Raw genomic sequence first — 17,793 nt, forward strand, 5'->3', positions numbered from 1 at the left:
GTCATGCTTCATTCTGTTACATTAACGAATCATTCAATAGAAAAAAGCAAGCTGATTTCATGAGCAGTTGAAACGTCAGAACAGTCAAATGAGCTGCAACTGAAACAGAGTTTTTATCAGTGAAGCGTAACCTCTCAACCTCACCCTCTTCCTACCAAGGATGCACCTGCACCTACTGTTTTAATTAATTAATTAATTAAGTGCTATTTGGTCAATCATACACATTTTAACTGTGGTGTGTTTAAATTATGTTCATATCTTAAATAGATGATTGTTGTTAAAAAATGTAAATCTTGATGGAGGTGATTTTAACTGTGACTTAAAGTGTAGGTTCAAGCAAAATTGAAAATTAATTGGATGAACTATTACTTTAATTTTGCAAAATTATGGTAACACTATAAAACACACAAATCAATGAAAGTATTCACGTACACTGAGAAAAATAGATGAATGAAATATTTCTCCATAAAGAGGATTAAAGTTTATATCAAAACCCATGCAGACTTAACCAAAGCTCCTCCTCCTGTCCCTCTCTCAGTTTCAGAGTTGTATTAAATTGCTCCTCCAGCACCTCCTCTCCTCATCCTCCAAACCCTCTCATCTGACCCTCATCAGCCTCTCAAGTGACAAGGCCACTCTCAGCTCACACTGACAACATGCTGGGGACCCTCTGCACTCTCATCACCGCTCTAACATGTAAGGAGGCTGACTTCCTGCAGCTCCGGCCTCGTGTTGGATTCATCAGTCTGTGTGTTTCTCTTGACTCCGTGTGGTCTTGTTGTTTCCAGGTGTGAGTGGTGTGACGGTGGTGACACAGAAGCCTCCTGTTGTGACCGTGAGGAAAGGAGAGACAGTCACCATGGACTGTAACCTGGGGACTGTTACTGACCAATATGCTTGGTGGTATAAACAGATTCCAGGAGGAGTTCCTCAGTTTGTACTGAGGTTTTATCATAGTAAAAGCTCTCCAGACTATGGTTCTGGTTTCTCTTCTCCCAAATTCACATCCACTCATCAGTCGTCAACAGATTATCGTTTGATCATAAACAACGTGGAGGAGGGAGACTCTGCTGTTTATCACTGTAGCACATGGGACGACTCTGCCAAAGAAGAGGTATCACAGTGATTTACACTGTGACAAAAACCTCAGTGAGGGACACACAGCTGCTGTCAACACACCCGACCAACATCAAACACTATAAGTCATAAAAACATTGAGGGTGATCGAAACAATTGCCCTGAAGACACAATGTTTGAAACAAGTGAAGCAGTTTTTTTATTTTGTAAAATAAACAGAGTGATGAAGAGAATGAGACGTTCACAGTGAACGTTGGTCTCAACAGGAAGTTTCAGCTCCACTCCCCTCAGAGAGCGTCAGGAGGTTTTTGTACAGCCATGTGCACAAACTGAATCACTGTGGTATTCGGACAAGGGACCAAGCTGATTGTGACGGGTAAGAACTTTTAAACTCCTCAATAAACACTATTGATATTTTGCTTCTGACCCAAAAGGACAGAAAAGAATAAATGTGTGTTTATAGATTGTGTAAAATATTTAACTTTTAATTTGTTGAATTTATGATGCTTATATTTTTGTATACCAGCTTAGCCTTGATACTACACTTTTTATTTGACACAGAAATGTTCCAATGAGCACAAGACTGGAAATGTTTTCTACAAATGATTGGCCTGTTTTTAATAAGAATATACTTATATGATATACAATTCATCATTTTATGAGAAATTTAATCTTTGTAAAATCTTTTTACCTTTACGATAACAACGATGATCCACTGTATTTTTTGTTTGGTTTATATAATTCGTTTTTAACGTATCCTAATTCTTTTTTTGAAATCGTTTTTGGTTATTATATGAACACAAAAAGTAAGAACTTATATGTCATAATTTATCTCACTGACTGAAAAAGTTGTATTGGAACACAAATATGATTTTGTTAGACACGATAAATGAATGTATTGATGTTTTGAAAGACTTATGGAACATATTATATTCAAAGAGTTAATTAAAAAAGAGAAACTGTAAGTATTTTCAATTCTTTTGCAGCATGAAAACTCTTTATCCTTCAGTGAGACTGTCATGTTTTCCATCAATCAGTGTATTTCTAGTTATTAATGTCCTTGTTGTATTTCCAGGCTCCAGCCTCTCTCCTCCTGTCCTGACTGTCTTCCCTCCGTCCAGTGCTGAGCTCAGCTCCAACAAAGCCAGTCTGCTCTGTCTGTCCAGTCAGCCTGTGCCGTTTGCAGAAGTGACCTGGTTGGTCGGTGGGAGCCCAGTGAGCAGTGGGATCTCTACCAGCACCGCCGTCCACCAACCGGACCAGACTTTCCAAATCAGCAGCTATCTGGCCATCCAGACGTCAGACTGGAACATGGACAAGATTTACACATGTAAAGTGTCTCTGGGCTCCCAGACGTCAGAGAAAAACATCAACAAGTCCGTCTGCACCACTGAAGAATAACAGAGGAGCAGAATGACCATTTAAAACCTGCTTCTTTTTTCCTCTTTGTGCTTGTTTCATGAAGGAGAATGTGTTTGTATGCTTGTGACACACGTTGTGAGGGTTGGGTGGTGGTGTTCTATCAACTTTGCAACTGTTGCTTTCAATAAAAAATCATTATGAACAAAACACGTCTGAAATATTTGTTCTCACTGCAGCTGGGTTAATAATATTTTGATTTCATTAACAATAACTTCACAAGTGCCTGATACTGTTATAACGTTTCTCAACACAAATGACATCAAAGTTTGTTTCTGTTTGTGTCAGTAAAATTTTCTTAATACTTGAAAAGGTACAAAATGGCTCATAGAGCAAAATTAGTTTTCCCTTATTTTGGTTTAGTGAATCAATGTAGTAACGTTCTCATGAAAACTTGTAGTAACTGTATCTGAATTTTCATCCTCGGAAGCATCAACTCTCCACTCCACCTTTTCTTGTCTCTTCCCAGGATGCACCTGTGCAACCCCTCTCCTTACTTATAGCCCTAATTAAATAATATAAATATCAGCTCTCTTTAAAATATTTTTTTAATTTAATCAGCAGTATGTGTGTAATCTGGACACATGGAGGGGAACATATACAACAAGTTTTCTCCTTCCCAGGAGTCAGAGTGTGACAACCTCAGTTGACTCTGGTTCTCCAATGACAAATGCTGAAAAGGCAACAATGCATCTGTTAGAAAAAGAAACAGACAGATCATTGAATTGTTCCTAACTAAGCTGTCACATTATCTGCAGCATTAAACATGGGGGTTTAATACCTGTGGGTTAATACTGATGTGATTTCACAGATAACATTTCTGCTGACGTCCTGTTTGTGAGCTGCTCTGATTAGGACTTGAATTTATTAAGTAATTTTGTTGAAATCGTATTAATCATTACACATTGATGAATGAAGCATATAAATGAAGGAATGGTAAATTAGTTAGATTGGCATAGAATAACCAATCACCTCAACCATCACTAGATGTGCGTCACACTTTTATTACTTTGAGGACATTTTATTCATTAAATTAACAAATTGATTATTTGCTGCTCACTTCCTGTTAATTCATTGTTTCAATATGAGGGGAAAGTTATATTAAAATGTTCTTATCAAAATAATTATTTCAACAATTTTAAAAGCTTTTCTGTGATCATGATTTGTGCTTTAGTGTTGTTCGAGCATATCATATATATATATATATATAATCACAAAAATTAAGATTTGTGTAGTAATCCAGGAAAATAATCTTGGATGTTTTGACATTTACATTTTGTTATATTATATATACGTATAATCAGAGGTTTCAACTGTGTACAGAGAGCATCACCTGATGGCTTCACAGTCAGTCAACATGTGTCAGCAGGAGAAAAAGCAGAAGTGTTAAGTGAGGAGGTTTTTGTCACAGTGTGAATCACTGTGATACGTTTTCACTAGCAGAGCTGTCCCATGTTTGACAGTGATAAACAGCAGAGTCTCCCTCCTCCACGTTGTTTATGGTCAAACGATAATCTGTTGTCGACTGATGAGTGGATGTGAATTTCGGAGAAGAGAAACCAGAACCATAGGTTGGAGAACTATAGCTATGATGAAACCTCAGTACAAACTGAGGAACTCCTCCTGGAATCTGTTTATACCAACGAGCATCGCTGCCAGTAACAGTCCCCAGGTTACAGTCCATGGTGACTGTCTCTCCTTTCCTCACGGTCACAACAGGAGGCACCGTCACACCACTCACACCTGGAAACAACAAGACCACACGGAGTCAAGAGAAACACACAGACTCATGAATCCAACACGAGGCCGGAGCTGCAGGAAGTCAGCCTCCTTACATGTTAGAGCGGTGATGAGAGTGCAGAGGGTCCCCAGCATGTTGTCAGTGTGAGCTGAGAGTGGCCTTGTCACTTGAGAGGCTGATGAGGGTCAGATGAGAGGGTTTGGAGGATGAGGAGAGGAGGTGCTGGAGGAGCAATTTAATACAACTCTGAAACTGAGAGAGGGACAGGAGGAGGAGCTTCAGTTAGATCTATTTGACGCTTCGATAATGGTTTTATGTTGATGAATATCCAAGTGGCAAACATATATATTCCAACCTATTAAATACATCATTAAATAAATCATTCAATAATTGAATAAGTTCAGATAATGTTCTCTGCATATAGGACAGTGTGAATGTTAAGATGACTGAAAGAGTTGATTAAAGGATCTAACGTTGATAATACAAAAGCGTTTTGTGTTGGATGTTATATAATGAAGTTGGTTCAAGAATTTTCCTTTTAAACTTTGGGATTTCACTGACCCCTGACCTCATAGTTCACATGGAGCTACAAGAAAGGAGGAGTGCAGGTGCATCCTGGGAGGGAGGAAAGTGAGTCATGGAGAGACGCTGCTGCACTAAAAATGCAAACGCCTTGATATTAAACCTGGAATTGTCATTTGTGCTGGTGAAAATGTTCTGAACTTATCCACTTGTTACTCTCTGGTGTGTGTTTTTGTGCAGAGTGAGGTGACCAATAATTCCAGAATTTGTGATGCCTGAAAAGAAAAGGAACAACTCTCCAGTCAACAGAGTGACTGACCAGATGAGGAGCTGTGGTTAAACTCATGGTTCACTAACCGTCTCACTTCTGGTCATCGTTTCTAAAAGATTTGTCCAAGATCCTACAGATGTCACTCATGCTGGTTTGTGCAAAGTTTGAATCTTCACATTTCTTTGTTTTAGTTGGAGTAACCGGAGATGGGAGATTAGTACGTTTACTGCAACTTAAAATTAGGCATCTATTGCAGGACACAAGTACATGTACATATTTTCACAATGAATATTCATAAGCTAGGACTGACTTAAACTAATAACTGAATCATCATTTTCCAGTCCAGTGAATTGAAACCTACTGATTTACATGAAGCTATATAAAGACAGGAGGCCTTCAGGTGCATCCTGCAGATGAGAGAGGGGAGTTGAGACATGAGCCGGTGGTGATGACATTTCTTTAAAACATTTAAATGCTTTTATTAAATTAGTCCCCACCTACATCACTTAAATGATGCATACCAATGCCTACCTACCTGCATTAAAAAATAAAGAAATCCACGCCACCTTTAGGTCAATAAAAAACCAATGTGAACATTTAACGCTCTTCTGCAGCATGAACATTATTCATCATTTACTTACACTGTCATGCTTCATTCTGTTATATTCAAGAATCATTCAATACAAAAAAACAATGTGATCTCATGAGCAGTTGACACGTCAGAATAGTTAAATGAGCTGCAACTGAAAAAGAGTTTTTATCAGTGAAGCGCAACCTCTCAACCTCACCCTCTTCCTACCCAGGATGCACCTGCAGGCCGCCTCTCCTGATTTATAACTTCATGTAAATGAAGAGGTCAAGGGTCAGCCCTGTGTAGAATGATAGGAAACTGTCCCTAACTGCAAACACACCGCTTTTTTAATAAGTGCTATTTGGTCAATCATACAGATTTGAACTGTGGTGTGTTTGAATTATGTTCATGTCCTAAACAGATTATTGTTGTTGACTAATTCAAATCTTGATGAAGGAGATTTTAACTGTGACTTAAAGGGATTGTTCACCAAAAGTTAAAAAATTCACTCACTAATGTATAAAATAAATATCAAGCCTCCATACAGCTCCTGTGATGTCATCCAAGTGTCCATAAGCCCTGACATTCAAATCTCACCTGAAACAGCTTCATTTACACCATGTTTTTAGTCTTAATATCCTCTGATATCCTCGTCTGGAGCCACGTTCACATGTAGATCACAGAAAACATTCAGAATAAAAACATGGTGTAAATTACCTCCTTTCGAGTTATATTGGATTTGGGTGCAACTCTGTTTACCCCTGAAATCGGAAAGAGTTTTGTGGACTCAAACACTTCACCCACCCCTCCATTGGCATAGTAGTGAATAATGAGTGAAATTTAATTTTTGGGTGAACTATCCCTTTAAGTTTGCAAAATAATGGAAACACTGTAAATCACACAAAACAAAGAAAGTATTCACGTACACTGAGAAAAATAGATGAATGAAAAATGTATCCGTACAGGGGATTAAAGTACACATGACAAACCATGCAGACTCAACCAAAGCTCCTCCTCCTGTCCCTCTCTCAGTTTCAGAGTTGTATTAAATTGCTCCTCCAGCACCTCCTCTCCTCATCCTCCAAACCCTCTCATCTGACCCTCATCAGCCTCTCAAGTGACAAGGCCACTCTCAGCTCACACTGACAACATGCTGGGGACCCTCTGCACTCTCATCACCGCTCTAACATGTAAGGAGGCTGACTTCCTGCAGCTCCGGCCTCGTGTTGGATTCATCAGTCTGTGTGTTTCTCTTGACTCCTTGTGGTCTTGTTGTTTCCAGGTGTGAGTGGTGTGACGGTGGTGACACAGAAGCCTCCTGTTGTGACTGTGAGGAAAGGAGAGACAGTCACCATGGACTGTAACCTGGGGACTATTACTAACAAAGATGCTTGTTGGTATAAACAGATTCCAGGAGGAGTTCCTCAGTTTGTACTGTTGTTTCATCGAAGCCATAGTTCTCCAACCTATGGTTCTGGTTTCTCTTCTCCGAAATTCACATCCACTCATCAGTCGACAACAGATTATCGTTTGACCATAAACAACGTGGAGGAGAGAGACTCTGCTGTTTATCACTGTTACACATGGGACAGCTCTCCTGATGAAGGGGTATCACAGTGATTTACAGTGTGACAAAAACCTCAGTGAGGGACACACAGCTGCTGTTAACACATCCAAACAACATCAAACACTATAAGTCATAAAAACATTGAGGGTGATCGAAACAATTGTCCTGCAGACACAAAGTTTGAAAAAAGTGCAGCAGTTTTTCATATTTTGGATAATAAACAGAGTTATGAAGAGAATGAGACGTTCACAGTGAACGTTGGTCTCAACAGGAAGTTTCAGCTCCACTCCCCTCAGAGAGCGTCAGGAGGTTTTTGTACAGCCATGTGCACAAACTGAATCACTGTGGTATTCGGACAAGGGACCAAGCTGATTGTGACTGGTAAGAACTTTTTAACTCCTCAATAAACACTATTGATATTTTGCTTCCGACCCAAAAGGACAGAAAATAATAAATGTGTGTTTATAGATTCTTTGAAATATTTAACATTTAATTTATTTGGTGAATTCAGTTGCTTATATTTTTGTTTACCAGCTTAGCCTTGATACTACTCTTTGTATTTGACACAGAAAGTTGCCAATGATCGAAAGACTGGAAATGTAATGTAATAAGAATCAACTTATATACTATTCAGTTCCAATTGTTTTGAGAAATATAATCTTTGTAAAATCTATTTACTTTTACAATAACAATGATGATCCACGGTATGTGTTGTTTAGTTCATAGGATTCGTTTTTAACGTATCTTGATTCTCTTTTTGAAATCGTCTTTGGTTATTACATAAACACAAAAAGTAAGAACTTATATGTCATAATTTATCTCACTGACTGAAAAAGTTGTATTGGAATGAAAATATGATTTTGTAAGAAACAATCAATAAATGTATTATTGTTTTGAAAGACCATAATCTACTGACAGTGTTAATTCAAAAAAGACAAACTATAAATATTTTAGAAGCTTCTGCAGCATGAAAACTCTTTTTCCTTCACTGAGTCTGTCATGTTTTCCATCAATCTGTGTATTTCTAGCAATGAATGTCCTTGTTGTATTTCCAGGCTCCAGCCTCTCTCCTCCTGTCCTGACTGTCTTCCCTCCGTCCAGTGCTGAGCTCAGCTCCAACAAAGCCAGTCTGCTCTGTCTGTCCAGTCAGTCTGTGCCTTTTGCAGAAGTGACCTGGTTGGTCGGTGGGAGCCCAGTGAGCAGTGGGATCTCTACCAGCACCGCCGTCCACCAACCGGACCAGACTTTCCAAATCAGCAGCTATCTGGCCATCCAGACGTCAGACTGGAACATGGACAAGATTTACACATGTAAAGTGTCTCTGGGCTCCCAGACGTCAGAGAAAAACATCAACAAGTCCGTCTGCCCCACTGAAGAATAACAGAGTAGCAGAATGACCATTTAAAACCTGCTTCTTTTCTCCTGTTTGTGCTTTGTTTCATGAAGGAGAATGTGTTTGTATGCTTGTGACACACATTGTGAAGGTTGGGTGGTGGTGTTCTATCAACTTTGCAGCTGTTGCTTTCAATAAAAAATCTTTTTGAACAAAACACGTCTGAAATAGTTTGTTGTATTCTAGTGATATTTTGACATCATTAACAATAACTTCACCAGACCTTGAATCTGCTGAAACGTTTTCAACACAACAATGACAGCAAAGTTTGTTTCTGTTTTTTTTTAATAAAATGTACTTAATACTTGAAAAGGTACAAAATGGCTCAGAGACCTAAATACATTTTCCTTTACTTTGGATTAGTGAATCAATGTAGAAACGTTCTCATAAAACCTTTAGTAACTGAATCAGAATTTTCATCTTCCGAAGCATCACCTCTCCACTCCACCCTTTTTTCTCTTTCCCAGGATGCACCTGTGCACCTGCTCTCTTTATTTATAGCCCTAAGTAAATAATAAAGACGAGTGTCAGCTCTCTTTAAAATAGTGTTTTAATCTAATCAGCAGTATGTGTGTAAACTGGAGACATGGAGGGGAACATATACAACAAGCTTTTCTGAGATCATTATTTATGTTTTAGTGTTTTTAAATTATATCATATATATAATCACAAAAATTAAGATTTGTGTAGTAATCCAGGAAAATAATCTGGGATGTTTTAACATTTACATTTTGTTATATTATATATACGTATAATCAGAGTTTCCAACTTCTGTGTACAGAGAGCATAACCTGATGGCTTCACAGTCAGTTAACACGTGTCAGCAGGAGAAAAAGCAGAAGTGTTAAGTGAGGAGGTTTTTGTCACAGTGTAAATCACTGTGATACCCACTCATTAGTAGAGCCGTCCCATGTGCTACAGTGATAAACAGCAGAGTCTCCCTCCTCCACGTTGTTTATGATCAAACGATAATCTGTTGTCGACTGATGAGTGGATGTGAATTTGGGAGAAGAGAAACCAGAACCATAGGCTGGAGAGCTCGATCCATGATGAAACCTCAGTACATACTGAGGAACTCCTCCTGGAATCTGTTTATACCAGCGAGCAGAGTCGCTAGTAACAGTCCCCAGGTTACAGTCCATGGTGACTGTCTCTCCTTTCCTCACGGTCACAACAGGAGGCTTCTGTGTCACCACCGTCACACCACTCACACCTGGAAACAACAAGACCACACGGAGTCAAGAGAAACACACAGACTGATGAATCCAACACGAGGACGGAGCTGCAGGAAGTCAGCCTCCTTACATGTTAGAGCGGTGATGAGAGTGCAGAGGGTCCCCAGCATGTTGTCAGTGTGAGCTGAGAGTGGCCTTGTCACTTGAGAGGGTGATGAGGGTCAGATGAGAGGGTTTGGAGGATGAGGAGAGGAGGTGCTGGAGGAGCAATTTAATACAACTCTGAAACTGAGAGAGGAACAGGAGGAGGAGCTTCAGTTAGATCTATTTGACATTTAGATAATGGTTTGATGTTGAAGAATTTCCAAATGGCAAACATATATATTCCCCCAATTAAATACATCATTAAATCCTTCAGTCAATAATTGAATATGTTCATATAATGTTCTCTGCATATAGGACAGTGGGAATATTCAAATGAATAGAGGAGTTGATTACAGGGCCTAAATTGATATTACAGAAACGTTTTGTGTTGGATGTTATATAATGAAGTTGGTTCAAGACTTTTCCTTTTAAACTTTGGGATTTCACTGACCCCTGACCTCATAGTTCACATGGAGCTACGAGAAAGGAGTGCAGGTGCATCCTGGGAGGGAGGAAAGTGAGTCATGGAGAGACGCTGCTGCACTAAAAAAGCAAACACCTTGATATTAAACCTGGAATTGTCATTTGTGCCGGTGAAGATGTTCTGAACTTATCCACTTGTTACTCTCTGGTGTGAGTTCTTGTGCAGAGTGAGGTGACCAATAATATTTCCAGAATTTGTGATGCCTGAAAAGAAAAGGAACAACTCTCCAGTCAACAGAGTGACTGACCGGATGAGGAGCTGTGGTTAAACTCATGGTTCACTAACCGTCTCACTTCTGGTCATCGTTTCTAAAAGATTTGTCCAAGATCCTACAGATGTCACTCATGCTGGTTTGTGTAAGGTATGAATCTTCACATTTCTTTGTTTCAGTTGGAGTAACCGGAGATGGAAGATCAATACATTTACTGCAACTTAAATTGAGGCTTCTATTGCAGGACACAAGCACATGACTAATAGTAATAACTCAATCATCAGTTTCCAGTCCAGTGAATTGAAACCTACTGATTTACATGAAGCTATATAACGACAGGAGGCCTTAAGGTGCATCCTGCAGATGAGAGAGGGGAGTTGAGACATGAGCCGGTGGTGATTGACATTTCTTTAAACATTTAAATGCTTTCATTAAATTAGTCCCCACCTTCATCACTTGAATGATGCATACCATGCCCCCTTCTTACATGTAAAAGTAAAGAAATACACGCCACCTTTAGGTCAATTTAAAAACAAATGTGAACATATGAAAATTATTCATCCTTTTTTACACTGTCGGGCTTCATTCTGTTACAATCAAGCATCATTCAATAGAAAAACAATGTGATTTCATGAGCAGTTGACACGTCAGAACAGTCAAATGAGCTGCAACTGAAACAGAGTTTTTATCAGTGAAGCGTAACCTCTCAACCTCACCCTCTTCCGACCCAGGATGCACCTGCAGGCTGCCTCTCCTGATTTATAACTTCATGAAAATGAAAAGGTCAAGGGTCAGACCTGTGTAGAATGATTGGAAACTGTCCCTGAAGCAAACACACTGCTGTTTTAACAAGTGCTATTTGGTCAATCAGAGAGATTTAAACTGTGGTGTGTTTGAATTATGTTCATATCCTGAATAGATGATTGTTGTTGACTAATTAAAATCTTGATGAAGGAGATTTTAACAGTGACTTAAAGGGATTGTTCACCAAACATAAAAAATTCACTCACTAATGAATAAAATAAATATCAGTCCTCCATACAGCTCCTGTGATGTCATCCAAGTGTCCGTAAGCCCTGACATTCAAATCTCACCTGAAACAGCTTCATTTACACCATGTTTTTAGTCTTAATATCCTCTGATATCCTCGTCTGGAGCCACGTTCACACGTAGATCACAGAGAACATTCAGACTAAACACATGGTGTAAATTACCTCCTTTCGTGTTATATTGGATTTGGCTGCAGCGCTGTTTACCCCTGAAATCCAAAAGTGTTTTGTGGACTCAGACACTTCACCCACCCCTCCATCAGCATAGTGGTGATTAATGAGTGGATTTTCATTTTTGGGTGAACTATCCCTTTAACTTTGAAAAATTATGGAAACCCTATAAAACACACAAATCAATGAAAGTATTCACCTACACTGAGGAAAATGGATGAATGAAATATTTCTAAATAAAGCTGATTAAAGTACACATGACAAACCATGCAGACTCAACCAAAGCTCCTCCTCCTGTCCCTCTCTCAGTTTCAGAGTTGTATTAAATTGCTCCTCCAGCACCTCCTCTCCTCATCCTCCAAACCCTCTCATCTGACCCTCATCAGCCTCTCAAGTGACAAGGCCACTCTCAGCTCACACTGACAACATGCTGGGGACCCTCTGCACTCTCATCACCGCTCTAACATGTAAGGAGGCTGACTTCCTGCAGCTCCGGCCTCGTGTTGGATTCATCAGTCTGTGTGTTTCTCTTGACTCCGTGTGGTCTTGTTGTTTCCAGGTGTGAGTGGTGTGACGGTGGTGACACAGAAGCCTCCTGTTGTGACCGTGAGGAAAGGAGAGACAGTCACCATGGACTGTAACCTGGGGACTGTTACTAACGATTATGCATACTGGTACAAACAGATTCCAGGAGGAGTTCCTCAGCATGTAGTGAGGTTTTATCATGGTCATAGCGCTCCAAAATATGGTTCTGGTTTCTCTTCTCCCAAATTCACATCCACTCATCAGTCGACATCAGATTATCGTTTGATCATAAACAACGTGGAGGAGGGAGACTCTGCTGTTTATTACTGTCAAGCATGGGACAGCTCTGCTACTGAAAACGTATCACAGTGATTTACACTGTGACAAAAACCTCAGTGAGGGACACACAGCTGCTGTCAACACACCCGACCAACATCAAACAATATAAGTCAAGAAAACATTGAGGGTGATTGAATAAATTCTCCTTCAGACACAAAGTTTGAAAAAAGTGCAGCAGTTTTTTTTTATTTTGTGAAATAAACAGAGTGATGAAGAGAATGAGACGTTCACAGTGAACGTTGGTCTCAACAGGAAGTTTCAGCTCCACTCCCCTCAGAGAGCGTCAGGAGGTTTTTGTACAGCCATGTGCACAAACTGAATCACTGTGGTATTCGGACAAGGGACCAAGCTGACTGTGACTGGTAAGAACTTTTTAACTGATTGATAAACCCAATTGATATTTTTCATCCATCCCAAATGGACAGAAAATAATAAATGTGTGTTTATAGATTCTGTAAAATATTTAACAATTAATTTATTTGGTGAATTTATGATGCTTATATTTTTGTTTACCAGCTTAGCCTTGATACCACACTTTGTATTTGACACAGAAAGTTGCCAATGATCGAAAGACTGGAAATGTTTTCTACAACTGATTCCCCAGTTTTTAATAAGAATAAACTTATATAATATTAAATTCCACATGTTTTGAGAAATGTAATCTTTGTAAAATCTATTTTCCTTTACAATAACAGAGATGATTCACTGTATTTGTTGTTTGGTTTATATAATTAGTTTTTAAACTATCTTTATTCTCTTGTGTAAAATATTTAAAATTTAATTTGGTGAATTTATGATGTTTATGTTTTTGTTTACTAGCTTTGCCTTAATACCACACTTTGTAATTGACACAGAAATGTGCCAATGATCACAGAACTAGAAATGTTTTCTACAAATAATTTGCCTGTTTTTATCAAGAATATACTTATATACTATTCAGTTCCACATGTTTTGAGAAATTTCATCTTTGTAAAATCTATTTTCCTTTACAAAAACAATGATGATCAACTGTATGTGTTGTTTAGTTCATAGGGTAAGTTTTTAACTCATCTTGATTCTCTTTTTGAAATCGTAAACAGAAAAAGTAAGAACTTAAATGTAATAATTTCTCACACTGAATGATAAAGTTGTTTTGGAAAACAATTGGAATTTTGTTAGACAATGAATTAATTAATACATTTTTAAAGACTTATGGATCATTATCTATTAACAGTGTTAATTAAAAAAGACACACTGTAAATATAAAACTCTTTATCCTTTACTGAGTCTGTCATGTTTTCCATCAATCAGTGTATTCAATTAATGTCCTTGTTGTATTTCCAGGCTCCAGCCTCTCTCCTCCTGTCCTGACTGTCTTCCCTCCGTCCACTGCTGAGCTCAGCTCCAACAAAGCCAGTCTGCTCTGTCTGTCCAGTCAGTCTGTGCGTTTTGCAGAAGTGACCTGGTTGGTCGGTGGGAGCCCAGTGAGCAGTGGGATCTCTACCAGCACCGCCGTCCAGCAACCGGACCAGACTTTCCAAATCAGCAGCTATCTGGCCATCCAGACGTCAGACTGGAACATGGACAAGATTTACACATGTAAAGTGTCTCTGGGCTCCCAGACGTCAGAGAAAAACATCAACAAGTCCGTCTGCACCACTGAAGAATAACAGAGGAGCAGAATGACCATTTAAAACCTGCTTCTTTTTTCCTGTTTGTGATTTGTTTCATGAAGGAGAATGTGTTTGTCTGCTTGTGACACACGTTGTGAGGGTTGGGTGGTGGTGTTCTATCAACTTTGCAACTGTTGCTTTCAATAAAAAATCATTATGAACAAAACACGTCTGAAATAGTTTGTTCTCACTGCAGCTGGGTTAATAATATTTTGATTTCATTAACAATAACTTCACAAGTGCCTGATACTGTTATAACGTTTCTCAACACAAATGACATCAAAGTTTGTTTCTGTTTGTGTCAGTAAAATTTTCTTAATACTTGAAAAGGTACAAAATGGCTCATAGAGCAAAATTAGTTTTCCCTTATTTTGGTTTAGTGAATCAATGTAGTAACGTTCTCATGAAAACTTGTAGTAACTGTATCTGAATTTTCATCCTCGGAAGCATCAACTCTCCACTCCACCTTTTCTTGTCTCTTCCCAGGATGCACCTGTGCAACCCCTCTCCTTACTTATAGCCCTAATTAAATAATATAAGTATCAGCTCTCTTTAAAATATTTTTTTAATCTAATCAGCAGTATATGTGTAAACTGGAGACATGGAGGGGAACATATACAACAAGTTTTCTCCTTCCCAGGAGTCAGAGTGTGACAACCTCAGTTGACTCTGGTTCTCCAATGACAAAAGCTAAAAAGGCAACAATGCATCTGTTAGAAAAAGAAACAGACAGATCATTGAATTGTTCCTAACTAAGCTGTCACATTATCTGCAGCATTAAACATGGGGGTTTAATATCTGTGGGTTAATACTGATGTGATTTCACAGATAACATTTCTGCTGACGTCCTGTTTGTGAGCTGCTCTGATTAGGACTTGACTTTATTTTGTGATTTTGGGAAATTGTTTTAATCATCACACATTAATGAATGAAGCATATAAATGACGGAATGGTAAAGCAGATAGATTGGTATAGAATAACTAATCACCTCAACCATCACTAGATGTGCGTCACACTTTTATTACTTTGAGGAAATTTAAATAAGCAAATGATAACATTGATTCTTTGCTGCTCAATTTATGTTAATTCAATGTTACATGATGAAATTTATATAAATAAATTCAGTAAACAATAATTATTGCAACAGATTTAAAAGCTTTTGTGAGATCATGATTAGTGCTTTAGTGTTTTTTTTTGTTGTTAAACCACAATATATATAATCACACAAGTTTAGATTTGTGTAGTAATCCAGGAATATAATCTGGGATGTTTTGACATTTACATTTTGTTATATTATATATACGTATAATCAGATGTTTCAACTTCTGTGTACAGAGAGCATCACCTGATGGCTTCACAGTCGGTCAACATGTGTCAGCAGGAGAAAAAGCAGAAGTGTTAAGTGAGGAGGTTTTTGTCACAGTGTAAATCACTGTGATACGTTTTCACTAGCAGAGCTGTCCCATGTTTGACAGTGATAAACAGCAGAGTCTCTCTCCTCCACATTGTTTATGGTCAAACGATAATCTGTTGTCGACTGATGAGTGGATGTGAATTTCGGAGAAGAGAAACCAGAACCATAGGTTGGAGAACTATAGCTATGATGAAACCTCAGTACAAACTGAGGAACTCCTCCTGGAATCTGTTTATACCAACGAGCATCGCTGCCAGTAACAGTCCCCAGGTTACAGTCCATGGTGACTGTCTCTCCTTTCCTCACGGTCACAACAGGAGGCTTCTGTGTCACCACCGTCACACCACTCACACCTGGAAACAACAAGACCACACGGAGTCAAGAGAAACACACAGACTGATGAATCCAACACGAGGCCGGAGCTGCAGGAAGTCAGCCTCCTTACATGTTAGAGCGGTGATGAGAGTGCAGAGGGTCCCCAGCATGTTGTCAGTGTGAGCTGAGAGTGGCCTTGTCACTTGAGAGGGTGATGAGGGTCAGATGAGAGGGTTTGGAGGATGAGGAGAGGAGGTGCTGGAGGAGCAATTTAATACAAACCTGAAACTGAGAGAGGGGCAGGAGGAGGAGCTTCAGTTAGATCTATTTGACACTTAGATGATGGTTTTATGTTGATGAATTTCCAAGTGGCAAAAATATATATTCCAACCTATTAAATACATCATTAAATCCTTCATTCAATAATTGATATTACACATACAATGTTCTCTGCATATAGGACAGTGTGAATATTAAAATGAATAGAGGAGTTGATTACAGGGTCTAAATTGATATTACAGAAACGTTTTGTGTTGGAGGTAATATAATGAAGTTGGTTCAAGACTTTTCCTTTTAAACTTTGGGATTTCACTGACCCCTGACCTCATAGTTCACATGGAGCTACGAGAGAGGAGGAGTGCAGGTGCATCCTGGGAGGGAGGAAAGTGAGTCATGGAGAGACGCTGCTGCACTAAAAATCTGTGGCGGTGAAGATGATCTGAACTTATCCACTTGTTACTCTCTGGTGTGAGTTCTTGTGCAGAGTGAGGTGACCAATAATATTTCCAGAATTTGTGATGCCTGAAAAGAAAAGGAACAACTCTCCAGTCAACAGAGTGACTGACCGGATGAGGAGCTGTGGTTAAACTCATGGTTCACTCACCGTCTCACTTCTGGTCATCGCTTCTAAAAGATTTGTCCAAGATCCTACAGATGTCACTCATGCTGGTTTTATGCATTGTTTGAATCTTCACATATCTTTGTTTCAGTTGGAGTAACTGGAGATGGGAGATCAATACATTTACTGCAACTTAAAATGAAGTATCTTTTGCAGGACACAAGCACATGTACATATTTTCATAATGAATATTCATAAGCTAGGACTGACTGAAACTAATAACTCAATCATCAGTTTCCAGTCCAGTGAATTGACTCTGAACCTCCTGATTTACATGAAGCTATATAAAGACAAGAGGCCTTCAGGTGCATCCTGCAGATGAGAGAGGGGAGTTGAGACATGAGCCCCCCCCCCCTGTGCCTTTCTATCAACCATCCAGTACAACGATCACTACAACTTACACTGACAACTGTCTGCACTCTCATCACTGCTCTGAGATGTGTGACGGTGGTTATTGACATTTCTTTAAACCATTTAAATGCTTTTATTAAATTATTCTCCAGCTACATCACTTAAATGATGCACACCATGCCTACCTACATACATTTAAAAGTAAAGAAATACACGACACCATCAGGTCAATAAAAAAAAAAAATTTCAAAATGTTACACTCTTCTGCAGCATGAAACTTAATTAACTTAAACATAATTTACTTACACTGTCATGCTTCATTCTGTTACATTAACGAATCATTCAATAGAAAAAAAACAATGTGATTTCATCAGCAGTTGACACGTCAGAACAGTCAAATGAGCTGCAACTGAAACAGAGTTTTTATCAGTGAAGCGTAACCTCTCAACCTCACCCTCTTCCTACCCAGGATGCACCTGCAGGCCGCCTCTCCTGATTTATAAC

At 39.0% G+C, this 17,793-nt stretch overlaps 3 protein-coding genes and 3 gene segments (V, D, J or C); 3 read left to right on the forward strand and 3 right to left on the reverse strand.

Annotated features, from left to right (window-relative positions):
- The first annotated feature begins 589 nt into the window (after nucleotides 1-589).
- LOC133022818 (immunoglobulin lambda-1 light chain-like) lies at nucleotides 590-2,646 on the forward strand. Its single transcript, XM_061089724.1, has 4 exons — nucleotides 590-696; nucleotides 789-1,113; nucleotides 1,419-1,453; nucleotides 2,153-2,646. The coding sequence occupies exons 1-4, from the start codon at nucleotides 657-659 to the stop codon at nucleotides 2,476-2,478; spliced, it is 726 nt and encodes a 241-aa protein (XP_060945707.1). The 5' UTR covers nucleotides 590-656; the 3' UTR covers nucleotides 2,479-2,646.
- A 1,267-nt stretch (nucleotides 2,647-3,913) lies between these two features.
- Nucleotides 3,914-4,427, reverse strand: LOC133023717 (immunoglobulin lambda variable 3-21-like). The segment is given in 2 exon segments: nucleotides 3,914-4,239; nucleotides 4,332-4,427. Coding segments are annotated over 2 exon segments (366 nt in total).
- Nucleotides 4,428-6,684: 2,257 nt separating this feature from the next.
- Nucleotides 6,685-8,718, forward strand: LOC133022819 (immunoglobulin lambda-1 light chain-like). Its single transcript, XM_061089725.1, has 4 exons — nucleotides 6,685-6,791; nucleotides 6,884-7,220; nucleotides 7,515-7,549; nucleotides 8,224-8,718. The coding sequence occupies exons 1-4, from the start codon at nucleotides 6,752-6,754 to the stop codon at nucleotides 8,547-8,549; spliced, it is 738 nt and encodes a 245-aa protein (XP_060945708.1). The 5' UTR covers nucleotides 6,685-6,751; the 3' UTR covers nucleotides 8,550-8,718.
- A 718-nt stretch (nucleotides 8,719-9,436) lies between these two features.
- LOC133023718 (immunoglobulin lambda variable 3-21-like) lies at nucleotides 9,437-9,962 on the reverse strand. The segment is given in 2 exon segments: nucleotides 9,437-9,774; nucleotides 9,867-9,962. Coding segments are annotated over 2 exon segments (378 nt in total).
- A 2,193-nt stretch (nucleotides 9,963-12,155) lies between these two features.
- Nucleotides 12,156-14,467, forward strand: LOC133023126 (immunoglobulin lambda-1 light chain-like). The gene is made up of 4 exons (XM_061090076.1): nucleotides 12,156-12,262; nucleotides 12,355-12,680; nucleotides 12,988-13,021; nucleotides 13,983-14,467. Exons 1-4 carry the CDS (start codon nucleotides 12,223-12,225, stop codon nucleotides 14,306-14,308), a joined length of 726 nt encoding a protein of 241 aa, XP_060946059.1. The 5' UTR covers nucleotides 12,156-12,222; the 3' UTR covers nucleotides 14,309-14,467.
- Nucleotides 14,468-15,682: 1,215 nt separating this feature from the next.
- Nucleotides 15,683-16,266, reverse strand: LOC133023778 (probable non-functional immunoglobulin kappa variable 3-7). The segment is given in 2 exon segments: nucleotides 15,683-16,078; nucleotides 16,171-16,266. Coding segments are annotated over 2 exon segments (378 nt in total).
- Nucleotides 16,267-17,793: the final 1,527 nt, after the last annotated feature.

Source organism: Limanda limanda, chromosome 17 (genome assembly GCF_963576545.1).
Source record: "Limanda limanda chromosome 17, fLimLim1.1, whole genome shotgun sequence".
In the NCBI taxonomy this organism is placed as follows: Eukaryota; Metazoa; Chordata; class Actinopteri; order Pleuronectiformes; family Pleuronectidae; genus Limanda; species Limanda limanda.